The following is a 22,750-nucleotide window of genomic DNA, read 5'->3' as shown; positions in this document are numbered from 1 at the left end:
CTATTTATTTTGCTGAGGAGCCTCGCGCCCCCACCTCTGCGCTTCTGCCGCTGGCTTCTGCGGCTTATTTGAAATTACCTCGTGGCCACTCTGCGCAATTTAATTGGATTGCTGGCTGCGCTCTGCAGCTGAGGGGCTTCGCGCCCCCCTCCCCCCCCTTCGCTACTACAGAGGCCCTGATCCGGAGGCCTTCAATTCTGCCCAGTGGAGCTTTACGCCCCCTCTTTATTGCAGCCATTTGGTTTGGGTCCTGCCTGCTTTAACAGACTAGTGGAGCTTCGCGCCCCCGCTTGTGTCTTGTCTTATAACGGTCACAAGTTTGTGACCTTGATTGGTCTATTGGCTGGATTGATTAATATTCTTCCTCCTGAAACGCTTCTACAGGCCCTCTCCCCTCCCACACCCTTCCAGGCCGTGGAGTTGCTACGCTCCCTTCTGATATCTCTGACCTTGGTTTATAATAATTACTGACAGCTTATTCGAAGCTTCCTCGTGTGGAGTTCCTTTCGCTCCCTCCTATCTATTCAGAGTTGATAAGTGAGACACAGTCTGGTGTGTGAGGGGTTACCTATCTTATTGGCTTCCATGCCTAAGGCCCTTTCTAAGTCTAAGCACGGCCGTAAGGCCAGTGCAGGTAAAGTTGGCCAATCAGACCCCACGTCTGTTACCCAGCATTCTGCCATGGAAGATTCCAGATCTCATTCTAGAACTTCTCAATCCTCACATTCTCATCACAAGTCGTCCACTCAGGACGTGTCATCCTCTTCTTCTAAAGTGGAAAAACGTAGAGACAAAGTTTTGACCAGGTTATGTGATAAGGCATGTGCCCAGTTGCCTCCATCCACTCTTCAACCTCCTGCCTCTTCTAATCAACCTCCAGTCGCCGTTCATTCGCCTTCTCCTGACCAGCTTTCCCTGCAAGATTGTCCAGTGACTATTTCTGAGGAAAATTTGTGGGGTCCTGACTCTGTTTCTCAACAGCCGGTGCCTGATCCAGCAATAGTACAGGAGGCTCCTTCATCTGACCCTGTTCCTGCCCGCTCCTTGGATCCTTCCATTCTTCCAGATCAGCTGCAACAAATGATCGAGGCGGCGGTTCAACGGTCCTTGGCCGCCCGTTCGGGCCTATCCAGTCGACATGGTTCAGTGAGAGAGACTTCACCCTGTTCGGCTGGCCGCAGTGACGAAGGATGTTCACAGTCTGTTCGCTCTGCTTCTCCTACTTCTTCCCATTACAGCCATCCTTCAGCCTTCATCGATGAAGGAGATCCTGATTCCGACCTGTCGGAGGATGAGAACCTTCCCCCGGATCAGCCGGCTTTCACAGGTCTCTTTCCTCAAGCCTTGTTTAAATCGTTGCTCTTCAAGGCTGTCAATACGGCCCGTTTATCCTCTCCGAATGCGGATCCTGTACCTCCCTCGTCTTCCTCTGGATCTCTGGACCCGATGTTCGCGGAACCAGCTAGGCCTATAACATCCGTTCCCACTCCTCCCCTCTTTCTGGACGTTGTCAAACGACAGTGGGAATCTCCGGCTTCTGCTCCCCTACCTTCGGCTAATGACAAGAGAAATTTTCAAGTTTCCTCGGATCTGGAGGCTCTTCTTCAAATTCCTTCAGTGGATGCCCCGGTTGCAGCTCTTCTTCCTAACTCCAATGTCCCAGGCGAGCCGGACGAAGGCCTCCGTCCTGATGAACGCAGATCTGATCAGGTTCTTCAAAAGACCTTCCAAAGCGCCTCCTGGGCGATTAAAGCTACTACTACAGCATCCTTCTTTAATCGAACAACGTTGCTTTGGCTGCGCCAGTTACAAGATAAGCTTGCCCCTGGAGATGCTCGTATCAGACAAGACTTGAATAAAATCGTAGCTGCCGTCCAATTTTCAGCTGATTCTACTCTGAACGCTGCCAGGTTTTCAGCGAAATCTCTAGCTTCATCAGTCACGGCTAGGCGTTTGTTGTATCTCCGTCACTGGCAGGCTGATGCCAGACATAAGTGGCGATTGGCCTCGGTCCCCCTTAAAGGCACGAAGCTTTTCGGGGATGCTTTAGATCCTTTCCTCACAGAAACCAGGGACAAAAAGAAGGTTTTAGCTGCTGTTTTCCGGAGAGGAGCGCCCCGTTTCTCACCCTACCCTTCTCGTTCTTACTCCAGAGGTGCGGATGGGGGGTCCTCCTCTTCTTCTCCTTTTCCCACCTTTAGGAGAGATGGGTCTTTCAGCAGGCAGAGGGGTTCCTCCGATAGATCTTTCAGAGGACGTCCCTTTAACTTTAAGCGGCCCTTTCGAGGGGGAGGAGGTCGTTTCGCCCGTCGCCGTCGCTGATTGCCCTTTGGATCCTCCCATTGGCGGTAGATTGGGTCTCTTTGCCGCTATCTGGGAAGAATCCACCTCGGACAAGTGGGTCCTCGCCACTTTAAGATCCGGCTTGGCCATTGAATTTGTTGCCCCCCCCCCGCTCACCTTTGTCCACTGTCCGATTTCTCGTAATCCAGTCAAGAAGTCCCTTATGGATTCATCGGTTCAGCATCTCCTGACCATCAGGGCTATCCAACCTGTGCCTCTCGGTCAGGAGGGTTCAGGATTCTATTCAAGGGTGTTTCTAGTCCCTAAGTCATCGGGGGGGTGGCGTCCCATTCTGGACCTCAAACGTTTAAACAGATACGTTGTGTACCGAAAATTTAAAATGCAATCATTAAAGTCAATTCTGGACGGTGTTCGGAGGGGCGATCTCCTCTCCTCCATTGACCTAACCGAGGCCTACCTTCTTATCCCTATCCTCCCTTCCCATAGACGGTTTTTAAGGTTTTGTTATGACGGGGCTCACTACCAATATAGGGCTCTCCCATTTGGCCTTTCTTCGGCCCCCCGCACCTTTACGAAGGTGTTGGCTTCCTTGGCGGCTCAACTCCGTATCCGTTCAGTTCGTCTCCTGTGTTACTTAGATGATATTCTTTTGTTGTCCCCTTCTGTACAGCAAGCTGTTCTAGATATTCGTCTGACGGTTGAGACTCTGGCAGCTCACGGATTTTCTGTTAATTTGGAAAAGAGCCATCTCTCTCCCTCCACTAGATTAGTGCATTTGGGTGCCCTGATTGACTCTGTTCAGGGCAAAGTTTTTCTTTCTCCCGACAGACAAGCTAGTCTAAGGCAGTTGGTTTTCCGGGTTGAGGGGAGTCGGGTGGTTTCACCCTATGTTTTGTCTCAACTCTTAGGTAAGATGATATCTGCAATAGCTATTGTTCCCTGGGCTCAACTGCACGCTAGGGAACTCCAATGGTTTCTCTTACCCTTGCAGAAGGCCGGCAGAGGCACTTCATCGAAGCCGATCCCTCTCCCTCCTGCGGTACGAAGATCCCTTCGGTGGTGGCGCTCCCCCGCTCTCTCAGCAGGTTGCTTCTTCCTCGAGCCCGCGAGGGTGGTGGTGACGACAGATGCCAGCCTCCTGGGCTGGGGAGCCCATTGCCAGGGTCAACTGGCTCAAGGGACATGGAGTCCCTCGGAAGCTCGACATCCCATCAATTGGCTGGAACTGAAGGCGGTCTTCTTGGCTCTAAAGTCGTTCCGCAGTCTGGTCGCCAGAGCTCATGTCCTCGTCCTCACGGACAATGTCGCCGCAAAGGCTCATTTGAACAAACTGGGGGGCACCAGATCGAAGTCTCTTCTAACCCTGGCAGTCGCGTTGGGTATCTGGTCAGAGCGTCACCTGTGTTCCCTTCGGGCGGAACACATCTCCGGGGTTCAGAATGTTCAAGCGGACTGGTTGAGTCGCCATCAGATAGACAATGCGGAATGGCGTCTCCTTCCGCTCCTCTTCCGGGAGCTGTCTCTCCGCTTCGGCCATCCTGTGATCGACCTGTTCGCGACTCACGAGAACTCCCAACTTCCGCTGTTCTCCTCGCGATACCCTCATCCTCGAGCAGCCGGCGTCGACGCTCTTCGAACTCCATGGCCGCCGGGCCTTCTGTACGCATTTCCCCCGACGGCCCTCCTTCCCAGGGTCATACGCAAGATTCTATCCGAGCGAGCGGAAGTGATCCTTGTGGCTCCTCATTGGCCTCGGAGACCCTGGTTTGCGGAACTCGTGTCCCTATCGGTGACCCCATCGTGGCGCATTCCTCTCTCGGACAATATTCTCTCGCAAGGCGCCCTGAAGCACCCAGATCCGGCCTGGCTCAATCTAACCGCTTGGAGGTTGAGCGGTGCACTTTGAGGGAAGTTCAAATTCCGGCAGATGTTGTGCATACCTTACTATCCTCCCGACGGCCGTCTACGGAACGCATTTATTCTGCCACCTGGCGGAGTTTCTACAGCTGGTGTAGTCGAGTTGGTGTCTCACCCTTACAACCGTCTATTATACATATTCTGATGTTTTTGCAGAAGGGTCTCTCCCAAGGTCTCTTCCCCAACACTCTCCGCCGTCACATTGCAGCATTATCTTCAGTACTTACCTGCGGGTGTCCCATTGCTGCCATCGCCTCCCCATCCTTCATGTTGGCCGCTGCCCTGACGTGTCCCGCCTCCACTGCTTCCTCATGGAGCAGGACTCTGCAAGGCTTGTGCCGTTGCATGCATGAACTGCAGCACCAGCACAACTGGCATCCTGCTGCTTGCAGCTGTGCCACTATGTCGAACCTTGCAGCTATGCTGCAGTTTCTGCATGCAATGGCACAAACCTTGCAGAGTCCTGCTCTACGAGGCGGCGGCACAAGTTTCACAAAGACTCGTTTTGGCAGGTGGGGCGGGGGAGAAGTGAGACGTGTGGAACGAAACGTGGCTCCCCTTGCCGTCTCTTTTTCCCCCGCTGGGCATGACAGGGCTCCTGCCCCTAGTTTAGCCACCCGCCCCCACCTGCCCCCTTTTAGAGTGCAATTTGGGGGTGGTAGGTAGGGCGGGCGAGAAGCGTCTCGCTTCTCCCCCGCCCTGCCTGCCACTCCTCTCAATAAAGAGACGGTGGGGAAGGGAAGCAGCCAGGCTGCTGTTGCCATTGGGGTGGGATGGGACATGTTGGGCCGCAAGACACGCGTCTTACCTTTCCAGCACCATCACGTTCCTTGCCGTTCTGTCCAGGGAGACACATTGTAGAAAAAACTTTCTCGCGAGTTCAAGGAGTTTGGCTGAACTTGCAAGAAAGTTTTTTCTACAATGTGTCTCCCTGGACAGAACGGCGAGGAACGTGATGGTGCTGGAAAGGTAAAATGCGCATCTCGCAGCACAACACATCCCTTCCCACCCCAGTGGCAACAACAATCTGGCTGCTTCCCTTCCCCACCGTCTCTTTATTGAGAGGGGTGGCAGGTGGGGCGGGGGAGAAGCGAGACGCTTCTCGCCCGCCCCATCTGCCACCCCTAAATTGTACCCTAAAGGGGGCAGGTGGGGGTGGGTGGCTAAGCAAGGGGCAGGAGCCCTGTCATGCCCAGCGGGGGGAGTGGAGCGTGTAGTTGGTATGGGGGCTTATTTTGCAGGAGTGGCTTATATTATCACATGTCCTGAAAAGCCCGATTGGCCTCATTTTCAGGACATGTCTTATTTTTGGGAAAACACGGTACTCAAACATTAAAGATCCACAACAATGTATGGTCTTTACTGTGTTCAGAATGCAATAGGGGAGCATCCCTTCATGAGAAAACAATGTGCTCTCTTTCTCTAATTGTCCTTTTCCTCCTCCAACCTATCTTAATCTTACTATGATGGAATTCTCAACATAAATGTCTTGGCTAAATGCCCCATTTATGTGAAGAACTGCTTGAAAACATCTAGAAATAAAAAGCATCCTTGGCATGGCTCCCACAGAATATCTTTAGTTTGTTTCTGACCATCCCCACAACGGCACATTCATTTCCTGGAATTTCTCTGTTGTGCTTTTTTTTTTTTTTTTTACTTAGTTCATATCATTTCATTTCATTTTTCCAGCTATGTGTGTGTGATAATACTACACTTTATTCATCTAGCCTTGCATAGCCCCGTTCTGCAAATTCCAGCACTGCAATAGCAGTGCAATCTTCCTTGCATGGACAGAAATTTTGTCTATTATGCTTTCGGGACTATTAGTTAAGCACTGACAGGTTTAGAAAACAGGTTAATTAAATTTATGCTTTCCATTTCTGGACTAATCTTTATGAATAAGCAGTGATCCTACTATATCCATTCAGTTTGGTTCAGAGTTCTTAATATACCTCCCAAATTTTTGTGGACATTTCATTTGTTATCCTGACAATGTCTGATATTTGTATCTCCTATAGAGAATTTCCATGACTTCGCAATTTTACCTTTGGTGCTAGATAAATAACTTCATAAGCAACTGAAATCTTCTAATAATTTTGTCCAGGGATTATTTAGGACAAAAAGATTAAATGTACAAGTATTAAGATGTACTCTATTACTCAAACAGTAAATCCTAACCCTTGTAATTACTGTTACCTAACAACATTGAAGTCTGTGTCATGAAGTCTGTTGCTACATTTGCTATTTTTTTCTGAAAATGTTTTATTTGTACCTCGAAATCATGGAGTGTAATTGTTAAAAGTACCTTAAGACACAATTTAGTTCACCTCTTTCCAGTACAAGTATTCACTACTTGTTGTTAGTTGCGAAGTCATGTCCGACCCATTGCAACCCCACAGACAACTTTTCTCCAGGCCTTCCTGTCCTCTACCATCCCCCAGAGACTATTTAAACTCACGCCTACTGCTTCAGTGACTCCATCCAGCCACCTCATTCTCTGTCGTCCCCTTCTTCTTTTGCCCTTAATCATTCCCAGCATTAGGCTCTTCTCCAGTGAGTCCTACCTTCTCATTAAGTGGCCAAAGTATTTCACTGCTACATCATCCCTAAAAGATCTGACCCAACAGATTGTTTAAATTTTCCAGCAAATATATGGTTATGAGAATAATACCACAGAGCTATTTTTTAACTATCAGCCAAAATTTGAATACTATTATTTATATCAATATAAACATATCAATCGGATATTTTGTTTTATTATTTCTGTGGGAATTGGTATACAATTTAAGAACAACCCATAATAATAATAGTTTTTGTTGTTGTTAGTTGTGAAGTCATGTCCGACCCATTGCGACCCCGTGGACAACATTCCTCCAGGCCTTCCTGTCCTCTACCATCCTCTGGAGTGGTAATATATAGTATTATAAGTAGGTAATTAGGCTTCACCTTGATTCTCCATTGGCTAGTTTGCTAATATAATATTACTAAGGGATTTAAATTTATTTGGACACATTTTAATTGGTATTTGTGTAACAGGTACACAGATGTTGAAATCAATGACAATCTTGTATATCATTTGTTTATCTATATTTTCTTTATATTAAAACCTAAGCCATACTTACCCAAAAGGAAAATGATTTTAACTTTCAGATGTGTCCCTTAAAGAAAGCTAAACATTTTGCAGTTTTAGCTCATAAATACTGAGAATATTAATAATATTTTACTCTAATTAAAAGTGAACAATATGAGATCATAACAATTGCAAATATTTTACTTTTTTCCCTGCTTTTTGTATTTAGTATCAAAGCTATTCACTTGATGTTTCTTTACCTCCTTTTTTAGATTCATTTCCATTATAGGACTCTTAAATTATTTACGTTGTTAGGGGATAATCTGCATTCCCATTGTTTATGAGAGCAGCACTTCTCATTAAAATGCTTCATTCCTTTTTTAATTAATTCTCCAGATAGTTTAAAGTAGCCCATGCTTTCATGGATTTGTATACAGAAATCCAGTTGCTTCTATTGCTCTTGAGTATATTTCCTTTATACTTTTACATATTTAATTTGTACTAGCCATTTCTATAAGAACAAGTTTATCTAATCAGCAAAATCCAAAGTCAATATTTCATTTTTTTTCCACGTCAAGCACAAAATCCAGAAGTTTCATGTTCTTCATCCATTAAGCCTAAACTAAAAGTCTATAAAAGTTTCTATTATTGAGATTGGATTTTTTTTTCACTCTTCCCACTCCAAATGAAAATCACTGAAAGAGTTCTCAAACATGCAATTCATGTAAATATTACAATATTGCTGAGCTATAAAGAGTTCTGCAAGGAAAATTGGGTATCCAAACTTCAGCAACTATCATATTTAATTTTTTAAAATTTTGAATTGGTAAACAAATGCTCTTAAATAGTAAAGAGGCATACAAATTTGTAGACAGTGATCATTTTGTACTTCATATCATGTAAAGATTGTGTTGGGGACTCATCAGAAAAATGATTTGGTCAGGAATGGCTAAACTCTTGCATGAAATTAACTATAGATATTTTCTTTTTATAATAATGAATATTATGGTATCAAAAAACATGAAGTTGAAACCAAATTCACTTAATAAAGCAACTTTGGTTCCTAAAAAGGAAGATGGTGATTTAATGCATGTTGACAGTGAAATTCTTTGTAGTTACATTATTCCATGTTTGAATTGCAGAACAAGAGTGATAATGGAAATGTCAAATATCATATTGAAATATTTTAAATATATATATTTTATATGTAACAAAATTAGTACTACTAACATTTTGTAGCAAAACATTCAGTTCATATAAAAACTACAGATACTTTCAGAATCATGGGATGTTCGGAACTGAGCCGGAGGTTAAGGCAATGGGCTACAAACTGGAAGACCATGAGTTCAGTTTCATTAGCCCATCCTTGGGCCAGTCATTCTTTCTCAGCCCAACTCGCTTCACAGGGTGGGAAAAATAGGAGGAAGGAGGAACTTTAGATACAGTATGGTTGCCACCCTGAGTTGTTTATTAAAATAATAGGTGATAGGTAGGTAGGTAGATAGATCAGATATCATAGGAGCCTGGTGGTGCAGCAGACTAAACTACTGTTAAAAGTAGCATTTAACTGTCAGCTGCCTGCAATTACTGCGAGTTCAATTCTCACCAGGCTCAAGGTTGACTCAGCCTTCCATCCTTTCAAGGTAGGTAAAATGAGGACCCGGTTTGTGGGAGCAATAAGCTGACTTTGTATAAAATAGAACACCTCTCAGGGGGAGCCAAAAAAGCCCTACTAAGCAGGTATATACAAAAGTATGAAGGCTATTGCTTAATGCATTGTAAGCTGCCCTGAGTCTCTGGAGAATGGCGGCATATAAATCAAACTAATTAATTAATTAATTAAATAAATAAATAAATAAATAAATAAATAAATATTCACAATCCCTTAAGTTTGATTTTGCAGCTACTACATAAACCCTGAAAACAATTACAAGCAAACTGAAACTGAAACTGAAAATCTTTATCTCTGACCAAATCTGGAGGCTTTGTAATGTGACAGATAGTAAAAATGAAATTTCCTTTAAATATTTAGGCCACTAAAAAGGTATGAATGAAATGTAGCCCATGGATAATTTTTTTTCTATTATTCTTAATACTGTTCTTAATGTTACATATGTAACATTAACCTTAGATCATAAGACGAGTCTAGTGACTAGGATTCAAAGATCAATGTTTTCCTTAATGACCAGATTAATGCTCACAAACACAAAATCAGACACTTGCACTCTCCAACTAATTAATCTTAAAATGTCACTTCAGATCTTAGTACATAATATATAACTATCCTGACTAGCTCCTCTGATAGAAATGAACAGATAGCTAACAGTTAAGAATTGGTATATTTTATTCTGAAATATGCAAACGTAATGTATAGAGTCAAATTAGACAGGATATTGTAAAGGTTACATATGGCTGTCCAATTCCCAATATCATTTGAAATTAGCAATGTTGATTTAACATTTATAAATTTAAGGAGTACTACCAGACATTTACTGTTATAATAAATGCTTCCTTTTCACTTCTATTGATATACAGTATATATTAACAAAGGTAATACTAAATAAAATGCAGGTTGCCATTCAATATTACATCTTTTTTATTTTTTGGTTTCTTGTTTCCATCTATGGAAAAAAATGATGGAAAATCCAGTGTAAAATCACAGAAATTCCATTAGTGGTTGTGTGCAGACACTTTCCCATTTTCCTGCTGATGAAGCACAAAAAAAAAAATGAAAAGACTGAGGTAGTCAGGAAGTTTCATTTCTGATTCACGTCTCTCCTCTGAGCAGTTGCAGAAATTGAAAGCTGGGAGGGAAACAGGAGATGAACATCAAAGGGTCCATATGGCACTTATTAAGTGGTGGAATTAATATGTGCTGCATCAGATTCCACTTTTTTCCCATCTATGCATGGATAATTTTTGGCATGCTATTGGAATGGGTTGGTTACAATAACTTACTGTGGCATTGTACTTCTGGATTTTTTCAATCACAAAATTTTATGTCATTGAAAAAATTTCTTCAGTGTTTCTTCAGAAGCAAGAAAAGAGTTATGCATATCCTCTATTTTCTATGCATTTCCTCTAGTTTCTCATAAAAATTGAGAAACACAAAAATGAAATATTTACATTTGTGAGTACTGATATTTAAAATATTTAATACTCCACTTTCTGTAATGAGACCTGCTGTCTTCATCCCATATTGTAGAGCAGAAGAACTTGAGTTATCCTAATGAATCAGGAATAGGTATGGTGCAGTAGCTGCTACGATATAAAACAAATGTTTGTTTATTTTGTATTTAATTAACACATTATTGCATATGTTTAATCAGAAAAATCATTGATATCTGTTTCCTTTCAATTGTAATTTGTAAGGTTTAAAAGAGGTAACACAAGTTGTAAAGAATGAGGACAGAGGATGTGCTTATGAAGGAAAGGAAAATAATGTATAATGTATCATACAATACTTTTTAAAAAATATGTATAATGTGCCTACTGAAAAAAGATCAGATGAATACAGTGTAACATTTTTTCCATAAAATGTTGCTTTGTACCTTATAAATATCAAAAAGAGATCAAATGTATAAAGATCAAATCAAAATACATTGCCTTTCCCATCTCTTTCTTCAGTTTGTGAAGATTAAATTCACAAATTAAGAATATGTGGTGTGAAAGGGGAAAGTATATCATATTATCGTATCATATATACATATTGTATTATCTGTATTGTATTGTGGTTTCTTTACCACGTTGATTCAAGAGAGTGTGCTGGCCACTTTCTCCTTCCGCTCCCTTCCCCACCCTGTAACAGCCTTACTTGTCTGTTGGGAGGGGAGGGGAGGGAGGAAGGAAGGAAGGAAGGAAGGAAGGAAGGAAGGAAGGATGGATTCTGAGGATGACTTCCAGCTTCCACAATGGAACACAGTAGGTAAATTGACAAACTCCTGGTCCCACTGATGTTTTTCCCACCTTGGTCATTCTGTTTCTTTGTTTAGGTAAGGAATTATCTTTAAAGATAACCCATGGGTCAGGGATTGTCTAATCTATTTATAAAATTTCCTGTCAAAGGTGAAGTGTCTAATACTTTCATACCTGTCTTTTAAAACTCTACATGAAATTTATCATTTATTCAGGAATTTGGTTGGCATTTGTCCTTTTGTTTTCTGTTACCTTAGGAGACACAAAGACTGAAAAAAATGTAGGCCATATCTTAACATTTGACTCCTAACAACAAGAGGACAAGACAAGACAAGACATGAAATAGATACATGTGAAGGAAATGGAGAAGGACTGTTAATCTTCATTAGTCACAATAAGAAAACATAAGAAATTACTTAGTAATAGTAGAATTTATTGATCTATTTTGAGAAAATAAAATCTGGTTCTTGAAAAAATTGGCATGAGATGAAAGCATTATTTGATAAACCAACCATTGTGTTTTTGCTAACAATAGTTCAGCATTACATTTAATTCAAACTACTTTTCTTTGTTCAATAAACCACATCTAAAATAAATCAGCAGGCTTTGTGAATAAAAAATCTTTAGAGAAAAAAAGTTGGAAGGCAACTTTTTTACATAGGGAAGCTGCACTTGATCATAGTTTTAAAAAGAGAAACAAATAAGGAAAGAATAAACTCTCTCACACAGGGCAATCCAGCTGGCAGTGTGGCTAAACATCCTATAATGTTGTACACAATATAGCGTTACTGGCATTACTGACATTACCAGGCATTACTGGTTGTATACGCTAAAAAGTAATACTGACTTTTATATTTCAAGTTCTGAGAAATATGGTAGAAATTTTGCTAAATATGAATTTAAAACTTCAGTATATGTTCAGTTTACATTTTAGAATGAATTGATAGAAAAACTAAAAGAAAATTGGCTTTCTGGGGGGAAAAGGTTAAATTTATAATTACATGCTACGTATATTTCTTACAGCTATAAAAATAATTACATTTTTTTTTTGTTATTTTCTTAGTGTAATTTTAAATGAATTGCATACTGTTGGTTATTTGGTATGTGATGTTTTAACCAAAAAAAATCACATTAAATGGAAAAAAACATTTGGTTGTATCTATCCTTTTTATCTTCTCCTAAACTATTTAGAAGATATTGCCTAATTGTAAAAAGTATCCCTTAGAGCAGGGGTGTTAAACTCAAGGCCCAAGGGCCGGATCTGGCCCAAGGGTTCTTAGATCTGGCCCATGGGACCACCCTGGAAACAGCAAAGGACTGGCCAGCGAAAATGGAGCTCACAAGGGCTGCGTGCAGCCCTCCCAAGCTCTGTTTCTGCTGGCAGAGGGTTGCAGGTGGCTGTTGCAGCCAAAAAAGAAGTTCATGAGGGCCATGTGCAACTCTCCAGAGCTCCATTTTCACTGGCAGAGAGTTGCAGGAGGCCATTGCAGCTGAAAGCGGAGCTTAAGAGCCCGTTTTCGCTGGCAAAATACTCAGTCCACTATAGGTGCTCTTGACACGAGTGACATCAAACTGCCCATGTCCCGATTCTTGACTCGTGTCAAACACAATTCTGATGCTGCCCTCAATGAAATCGAGTTTGACACCCCTGCCTTAGATTTCTTTTTTCTAATTATTGGTATGTTATGCTGTCTCAACAGAATATTCATAAATAAAGGAAGAAATGAAGGGAAAAATCCATTAATCCGATTTCATTACTTTATAATGAAATTGTGTGCTAATTTTCAGAGAAATGACTATATTTAATTATGGATTCTGGTTACCCCAAAGATCTGCCTTTTAGTAGAAATAGCAAGTTGAATACATTTAAATTTAAAATTCATTGAACTTTTGGGATGTTTAATGTATTTTATCACACAACAATGAAACAGCTAGTATCATGACAGTGACCATAACAAAAGATACTCTTATTAAAATCCACATTAAATTTAGTGCAAATAGCAAATAGCAATTCTGATTGTATTTTATTTTTATTTGCACTTCATTAGTTTCTCTCTTGGTTAAGTAAGGTGGTTATATTCTGAGAATTGTAAACAATTGGATGAAAGAAAAAAATATTAGAACTTCACAGAGAAAAAAATAAAATAGTAATAATAATACAAAGTATCTAACCAATATTTTGGAACTTTGTGAACCTGATATTGTATAGCATTCAGGCTTTTCAGTGCTTTGTATTTAATCGAAATAGTTGTATGTTTTTTAAAAAAACAATCCCTGTTAAATTCATATGACTGCTGACGAAAGCTTTTTGCTATAAATGCATAATTATTGAATCAAGATGTGGCTTACTTGCAACCAAGTGTTCCTTGAGCACTCTTACATACAGTATTTTGAATCACTTTCTGAGAAAATGATTTCTCAGCATCTCCCAGATCTACAGTATGGTCACTGAAAACATTTAGAAAAGTGGCATTCCATTGTTCGTTTGTTTGTTTTTACCATATCATTGTAAGAGAAGCAGTGGAGTGCAGAGATTAAAATAAATTATGAGTTTATTGTAATGCCACAAAACAAGCCATCCTGGTGCAACTCAAAATCTAAATCTAACGCCAATTCTACATTTTTACATTGGGAATACTTGAAGCTGGTTACACATTGCTGATTAATAACTATTTTTTTTATATATTCTCTTGTGTTCCCCCTCCCTTTTCCATTTGTCTTTTCAGTACTGCGAGATGACTTCAGACAAAACCCTTCAGATGTTATGGTAGCAGTAGGTGAGCCAGCTGTGATGGAATGCCAACCCCCTCGAGGCCATCCTGAACCTACAATTTCCTGGAAAAAGGATGGATCTCCTTTGGATGATAGAGATGAAAGAATTACAGTAAGCTTTTTCCTTTAAACACAGCTACAATAACTTATTTAGCCATGTATTATTTGCCCCGTTGTGCAAATATGAGTTGCCACCATGTATATGAAAAATAAAAGGTGGAATTACATGCTAATCCATTTGAAAGATAGTTTGTGTTGGCAGAATTTCTCAAAAATAAGTAAACTTGCTATTATCTTTTCATTTATACTGATATGTAAGGTTGTTGGATCAGCTACATCTGATTTTACCAGTTTTAATTAAAAATAAATAAAATAGTTATAAATGGCCTTCAAAGTCCTATGTTATACTCTTCTTTCTTCAAAAATAAATAAATAAAATTTCCAGAAAGGAGAATAAAATTAGTTGAAGGTTGTGTATCCTAGTATCATGCTAGTTACAGAATGTTTACAATAAGCATTCTGAAAATTTATGTCCTTTCTTCTCCAATAGTATCAGTATCATTGGGTACGTTTATCACACTACTAATACTCCCTGTTTCATTCTCTTCATTTGTTCATTTTATCTTTCATTCAGTGAAAGATAAAAATCTACTTGTTGGGAAACATTCAGCCAGTTGGGTGGGAGGGGTCAAGTGGGGAACTAGCTTTGAGTCTTTGAACAAGCTGCAAGAGGCATATCCCTGACAAATCCGCCCCCAACACCTATATGGTTATTCCCAAGACAAGGTAAGCAGTCCGGGGAGATTTTTGCATTATAGGTAGTAGATAATAAAGTTACTGACTTGGAGCCTTCATGAGTGGATCTGCTTCCTTGTTCATGTGATCACCATTTCCAAACTTCACTGCCAGCTTTTGATGAGCAAAGTCAATGCAGAAATTGATAGGAAGTCACATGTCATTGCATTTAATAATCCTTGGTAATTTACTTAACAGCCAGAATGTAAATTGGCAGGGTTACTTGACTTAATAATCATGCCCTTAGTGATGAAGTTTCTGGCTCCTATTGTGGCTAATAAGTAAGGACTATGTCCTTACTTATTAGCAATTTCATTCTTCAGTAAGATTTAAATAAACCTATGAATGCTATATTTATTATATTATTTCATTTTGCAACAGATACCTCATTCTTTTTATAATTTTTATTTTTATAATTCATCAAGCTTTCGGGTTCAAGGATGATTTCCATGCAATTACCATGTATTTATAATTTATAAATTTTATATAGTAGAAATTAACTGAGATAATGAAAATAGTGTGAGTAATGGTTGCTTAAAATATGCTATGAAATATGCTAATTTTAGTTGTTCATATTTTGCAAATTGATGCTAAGAGTCATAAGCTGAAATGATTTAATATTACTTATTTTCTTTGGCATGTGAAACCTTTTTACCTCAGATGATTAAAGAATTGATGGAACAATATTCCTTAACCTTTTTCAAAGAGAAACAAGTGTATTGACAGAAATAACATATTTACTATTTACTTTCCTGCTTTTTTTATGCTATGTTCTTTTTTTAAAAAAATGACAATTTTTTAAAGTGCCATCAGACTTTTACAGTAATTAGAAACCAATATTTGCTGTTTTGTTTCAATGTTCTTTCCATTTGGGATTGTCATCCCAAAGTTGCTTTTTCAAGAGGCAACTGGACTTTCTTTCTTTTTTTTTCTTTTTTTTTTTAATTTGATTTATATGCCGCCCTTCTCCGAAGACTCAGGGCGGCTTACAATGTGCTCAGCAATAGCCTTCATCCTTTTGTATATTTATACAAAGTCAGCTTATTGCCCCCACAACTGGGTCCTCAATTTACCTACCTTAGAAAGGATGGAAGGCTGAGTCAACCTTGAGCCTTGGCGAGATTCGAACCCTGCAATAATTGCAGGCAGCTGGTCTTAATAACCAGCTTAATAACAGGGTGCCTTAAACCCCTGTACTACCAAGGCTCTTTCTTGTTTTTCTTTGAAGACATTTTGCTTCTCATCCAAGAAGCTTCTTCAGGTCTGACTGGATGATGAGAAATGGAAATATTATTATGCTAAAAAATAGCGTTTAACTAAATTCACAGAAACACAATCAGTGTTTTTGGAATGCATAAGAGAAAAAGTACAACACTTCTTTAAAATAGTTAAGAGCCAAATAGCTGAAAATAATTAAATTTATCAATCATCTTTGCTAAAATTAAACAATTAAAATAAATTTGAAAGTTATGTATCATTAATTCAATACAGAATACAGATCTGTAATCTAAAGATGAGTAATAGATTTTACCAGATTATAGCCCTGAATTTTTTTAAAAGAAAAATCTTCATGAATATGTACAGATGTGTATAATCCTAGCCTTGTTGGTGTTATTTTTTCCCAGTCTTGTAATTTTACGTTATGCTTATTTCACATTTTTTCTTAATAACTTTGCACTTCATGAATATGGCTTCTGGTCATATTAAAAGTTTAATTGAAGCAAAGCACTTTTAAAATAATGTATATTTCAAGTATCTGGTTTCTTCTACTGAATAGTTAAATAACCTTTTTTTGGAACTGTGCCACATACAGATAGTAAGCATATAAAAAGCAGCAAACTGACATACAATATGTTGGACACTATCCAAGTCTCCTTTTCAAGAGAAGCCAAAAAAGTAGATGCTTTCTGTCACAATTTATATGGTTTGCGGATTTGGTAAGCAAGCTGACATAGTTTCATTTGCAAGTGGAAGCAATTTTAAGAAGTTAATAGAAGACAGAAAGGCATAAGAATGTCCTTTTTTTTTTTTTTTTGCACTGAAGTCTGTAAGAGAGAGTTAATATGTTGTTTCAGAATGTTTCAGTTTGAAGAAATATATTAAATGAATTTTTATGTACTGACATTCTTTAAAATTAATTTTGCTTAGATTAAATTTTAAATGATTCATTATTTTCAGATTCATAATTATCTTAATTATTATATTACTATAATAATTATAGTAGTTGAAGTCCACCAGAGAAAGTTAAGTACATTAACCTATGCCTTTTGTAACCTTTGTGATACAGTTGGATCAGTTAGGTATAAATAAAGTTTTAGAGCAGGATTCCTTCTTCAATATCTTCCTAAGCATAGGAAAGTCCTTCCCATCATTTTCAATGAGTAATCTCTGGTAGTACCTCTGTTTCTCAGCTTTTGAAGATGTCTACAAATAGATCATCATAGAGCTGACCCACATGATTGTCAGCTTTAATTTGCACAGAATACTTTTCTGAGTTTGTTTGTTTGTTTAAGCAGGAGAAAGTTCTGCAAGCAAATATATTTCAGCTGGTTTCAATGGTCCTTTTTCTTGTTTAACATATTCATTTTGGTTCACTTCTGTGTGCTTAGCTAAATTGGATAATTCCATGTGAACTAGACTTTTTCATCTAGCTAATCAAATTCCTCTGGCTTTCTTACAAGCCCAAAGCATTGATCTATGACAGTGAATAATGTTTTACAAGACAGAAATAGACTATTTTAACGTTGTGGCTATCAATGCTTTAGCCAAGATGTTAATGATGTAAGATCACAAATTGGTAGAGGCACTGATACTGCCATTAGAAAGCAAAGCTCTGGTCCAATGAAGATAAGCAAGGTTTTCTTACTAGTAAAGATCAGAGAGCAAACAGACAAGGAATTAAGATTTCCAAAGAGGAAAGAAAGCTTGAAGACAGGACATTGGGCCTATAAGATAGAATTGTAATGGAATATATAATAGCCTGTACTGCATTCCCATTAAATGAAGAAGGCTTCCAGTTAACACTGAAACAAACTTATTCTTTGGCTATGATCACAAGACCCAGACTAATCAGGAGCAACAACCTTTGAATATCCTCCTCACAGTACAACTGGGAAATAATCTCCATTTTTCTGTCTTTTAAATTTGACATGAAGGTGATAGAATTCTGTAAGTTAAGCAGCTGCAACATTTCTCTGAATTGAATTCCCATGAGTGCAGGAATACAACTATGAGCAGCAATATTACAAGTTGACTCTAAAACATCAAATCTAGTAATTGCCTCAACTTGTCTCCTTTCCAGCTGATGATGATTCATAAGCTAGGGGATGACAGATTCCATTTTAGGCAAAGATTTGTTGCCTAGTATAAATCTGAATCACTGTTTTGTGAATCAATTCTTAAACTGATAAATGATTTGAAATATATTATTTTTGGTTTTTATTTTATATATGTCATAAGATTTTACAAGGGTACATTGTATCATATTTTTTATAAAGAAGTGTATTGTTGTTCCACCAACAATAAGTAACTCAGTAATTGTGTAAAGCACAACATGACACTTAATAGATCATGTGCATTTTATCTTTCCAATGTAAGTTTTGTATTTCCTTTCACATAAAATGCTTTTGGAACTGAATTAAGTGGAAAAGACTTTCTGTGCAGATATTCAGACAATGAAAATGCATTCTTAAAAAAATCACCCTTAAAAATTACATTAAACCTTATGTGTCTGCTTAATATTATTGTATGAGAAAAGGCAACTCGTAACAATTATATATATTATGAAATAAATTATACAGTAATTTCATAATTTAATAGACTAATGAAGAAGCAGAATATATTAAAACCAAAAGGCCATTAAACTAAGTTTCCTAAGAATGACTAGTATAAGACTGCTACATATTTTTTCTCTATGCCATCTGTTTTTCAACATTTTCTAATATAGTATATCCCAGCATCTGAGGACCTTTCTTCTCTTCCTGCTACTATTACAAGCAATGTTCCAATGTTGTATATCATACTGGCCCAACCAACCTTGATTTTGTCAGTGGCTTCTCTGTATCCTATCAGCTGCCACCACTGATATCTAAGTACGTTTGTCCTTTAGCTTATCGGCCTTGATATTCTCTTCCCTGTTTTCCCTTAACATCTCCTTAAGAAAACATGGCACATCTTTTGTTCAGCAAATTTTATCTGTTAAATAAATCAAGGCCCATTAAATCAAGACTTTATCTACTCCCAAATTAAAATCAAGATTGTTCATATTTCACACAAAAAATTATGTACAAGTTTAATAGTGTTTTTAAATCAACAAAACAAAGTTAAGCATTTTAAGTTGCTTCAGACTCATTTTGTGAAACACTTAATACAGGTTAAGTTAAATATTACAACTCACTTTCACATGGAGCCATGAACATAGCAACTAAGGAAATTGAATTAAAATAGTTCATGCATTTTGTTTTCTGTTTCTATATGGCTCCTAAAGAGACAGATTTTTTAATTATGCCAAGTGTAATGTATTATAGGTCAGTTATAGTATATTATACTATATCAATTAGTCTTCATTATGTTTTTCCTTGCTTTCAGTCCTTGCCTTATCTCTTAGAACTAAATAATCCAACTCAAAATATTATCCTGTACTCACATCACAGTCTTCCTCGAATATATCCTTGATATTGCTTAGTATGTTTGAAGGTATAACAAATAAACATGATCACTAATATTGAACCAAGACAGAATCCTAAAGTAAAGTCTTTAGGACCAAACTATAGTTTAATGATGGCCTATTTAATAATATGCTACAGTACAGTTTTATAATCAGATTTAACTTCACCTGACAACCATCATTATCAGATTTCATTTAATTTGTTTGCTCTCCAAATTTTATAGCAGCAATCTGAACTGCAGAAGAACAGTAAACAAACAACGTATATTAATAATACAGGTACAGTTTTATTTAAACATCTGTGAAACCTATTATATTTATAACCCTCAATATTTCTGCAGAAATATAAAATGTGATTTGTTCTCCACACAAGCCCTAAAAGTGCATAAAATGAATAGCTAATAAATGAATAAATGAATTTATATATAATAAATTTATTATAAATGAATAAAAAAACATTACATTTGTTCATTTATTTTTTAAAATGAACTAAAGCTCCATATTCCAGCGTAAGGGCCCACATTAGGGATTACAGTGCGTTTAAAAATATAACCAATTATGTTTCGGATAACATGTTTTTTGCTAGGAAGACGATATCATGGAAATGACTGCTCTGAGGAATATTCTGAGCACCTATTGGATAAAAATCACTTATATTTACTCAGAACAACACTGTAACTGGGTAAATCCATATGACTTAATTTAAACATTGTCTTATTAGCTGGAAAGTAATTTAGTACCTGGTTGGTCCTAGGAGGTGGGTCTTTTCTACTGTGGCACACGCCCTATGTAACTTCTCCCTCCAAGGTCAGACTGGCTCTATCCCTGTTATTATTTTAAAAATCCTAAGGATCTGGTTGTGACACAAGACCTAGAAGTCTCAGAGAACTGGAGGTATTCTTAGCTGGCTTAGTTGATCTTTTACTCTGTCTATGGGGTTTATATATTTTAAATTTTTAGTGACTTTAATTTTTAATTATCACTTTTTATATTTTTCATGCAATAATCAATGCATACTTGAATAAATGAAAGGAAGTTCTAGTGTGCTATCTCAAGAAACTATTTTTTCATTCTTAATTGCCTTAAAAATGCCTGTTCACCATAACAATAATGTGCAACAATAAGGAATTACATGGAATATATCCATAACATATGCACCAAAGTTGCTTTAATTTATTACATCTCCAGAACTGAAACAATGAGAGCCAACATTTTCTAAATGTTTTGAGTAGTCCAGTAGACTATTTACTTCTTCCATTAAAATGTAAATATTAATTTATTATTTGTTCCTAAACAAATTTATATGGAATCAGTATAAACATTATGTATATTCTTGCTCACTCACTCACTCACTCACTCTCCCTCACCATTATTCATTTTCACAGAATAATTCTTCTCTAGAAACTTGACTATTTTATATACCGGTTAATATCCTCTTTCATGCAGTGACATGTTTAGCAATATTCTTATTGATTGGTCAGGTCCTTGGTTGCTCTCTGAGCTTGATTGTCTTCTTGAAGACATTTCATATCAAACTAGGTAACATCATCAGTGCACATTGATTTTTATTGATTAATTTTAATCTTTTTCTGTTAGCCATAATTAAATTTTGGTAAGTGGGGAATAAGATAATTATATTTATCTATTTTAAAATACACATTAAGATATTATTTATTTATTTGTTTGTTAAATTTATTTGCTGCATTCTTTGCAATGGGGCTACTCTAGGTGGCATACAACAGTTAAAAGGATTAACTGAAATGAAGGGTTAAAAAACAGAAGTAAAATAATAGAGGAATAAAATAAACAATGGAAAAGAAAGTGATAATATACTAATCTTGTAACAAAAGACAGACAGGTGGACAGCGGAGAGCGAGGGAGGAGGTGGAGCCTGCCATCAATCCAGCAGCCATCTCCAGTTTGGAACTCTCTCATTGGGTCCCCAGGCCAACCAGCAGAGCCAGGGTTTCAGGTTCCTACAGAAGGATAGGAAAGTGGTGACAGATCTTACCCTAGAGGGTAGAATGTTCCAAAAGATGGGCCCTGCAGCAGAGAAAGCTCCTTTTTTTTAATCCTGATAATTGGAGCTCTTTGAACTGCTAAGGACCACGTGATTTTTACTATGTCCCGATAAAGCAATGGAACTGCTCCTTTTTCACATAACTAAAGGGAGGGAGTAGTTCTGTTGGATTAGATTGAAGATAATCAAGGCCAGCAAAATGGATATTTACAGAAGCCAATCAGATTGCTCAAAATATCTGTCCCCTTTCAATTTTTTGTAGTAAAATTTTATTTATCTCTATGCTTGGTGTTTTAAGAGTTTCAAGTGGAACTTACTAATAGATAAAACGAGTCTGAATCAAACTCTCTTTATCAAGTAGTAAAATCAAGTAATTGTTTTATTTATTTCATAAACAAAGTTGGTCAACATTTAATGTGTCAAAGTAGAATAATTTATTTCCATCTAGTTCAGGTCAGTCCATTTAAAGGATCAGTTGTGTAATACTAACTGTTAGAATTAATTTGGATTAATCCTGGTTTATCTGTTCCAATCTTACAAATGTCCACTCTTATTTTATTTCTTACTACACAGATTTTAAAGCATGGCATGCTGAGTTATAAAAAAAAATATTAAGATCTATACAGAAAAATCTGTGATGCCGATCTTTCTGGTCTGAAAAGATTACAGAATCATTTCTAAAGTTCTGAGGTTCTCCTGAAGTGCAGGCAGACTCATTTTACTAAAATGGATAAACTTTGGCCACTGAAGCTTTTAATCTTCTTAAGAGGGTCTATCCTATGAAAATCAGTCCAGATGATCATCAGATCTCTTTCTCTTTGTCATTGGTCTTGGCTTCATCATCAGGATTATAGAAGACAGGTTTTCCCAATAGATGAGTCAAAAGTAGAAATTTTCAGGCAATATCAGTGTTGTTATGTCTGCAAGAAATCAAGTAGTGCATTACATGCTAAGAATCTCATAATAAGAGCTAACAATAAACCATGAAGCTGGTTGTGGAATAGTTTAGGGATACATTATTGTCTCGAGATCCAGGGGCAGGTTTCAAAACCCGTCGCTACCGGTTCGCTCGTGGGCACTCGCACACGCAATGCTTCTGCGCATGCACAGAAGTGTCTGGGTGAGTGGGGCCTCCTGCTGCCGCTGTTTCCGGTTCATCTGATCATCTGATCTGGGGAGAACCGGTAGCAACCCACCACTGTCAGGATCTCACAAGGAGTTATTATTGAAGGATCTCAGAACTCTTCAAAAAGTTATCCAGAATAAAATCAGGTCAAGCTTAAATAACTGG

General features: G+C 38.1%; 1 protein-coding gene across 1 annotated transcript in view; it reads left to right on the top strand.

Moving 5' to 3' along the window:
* The window catches only part of ROBO1 (roundabout guidance receptor 1), a 447,547-nt gene that overhangs the window by 352,301 nt on the left and 72,496 nt on the right, over positions 1 to 22,750 (top strand). Inside the window, exon 5 of the mRNA XM_070943637.1 lies at positions 13,933 to 14,090. Coding sequence (XP_070799738.1) covers positions 13,933 to 14,090 — 158 coding nt within the window. The remainder of the gene's footprint in view (positions 1 to 13,932; positions 14,091 to 22,750) is intronic.

Source organism: Pituophis catenifer, unplaced genomic scaffold (genome assembly GCF_029215685.1).
Source record: "Pituophis catenifer annectens isolate HBS135680 unplaced genomic scaffold, rPitCat1.0.hap2 SCAF_4, whole genome shotgun sequence".
Taxonomy (NCBI): Eukaryota; Metazoa; Chordata; class Lepidosauria; order Squamata; family Colubridae; genus Pituophis; species Pituophis catenifer.
Note: the sequence above shows the minus strand (reverse complement) of the source record. Positions and strands in the feature narration are given on the sequence as shown.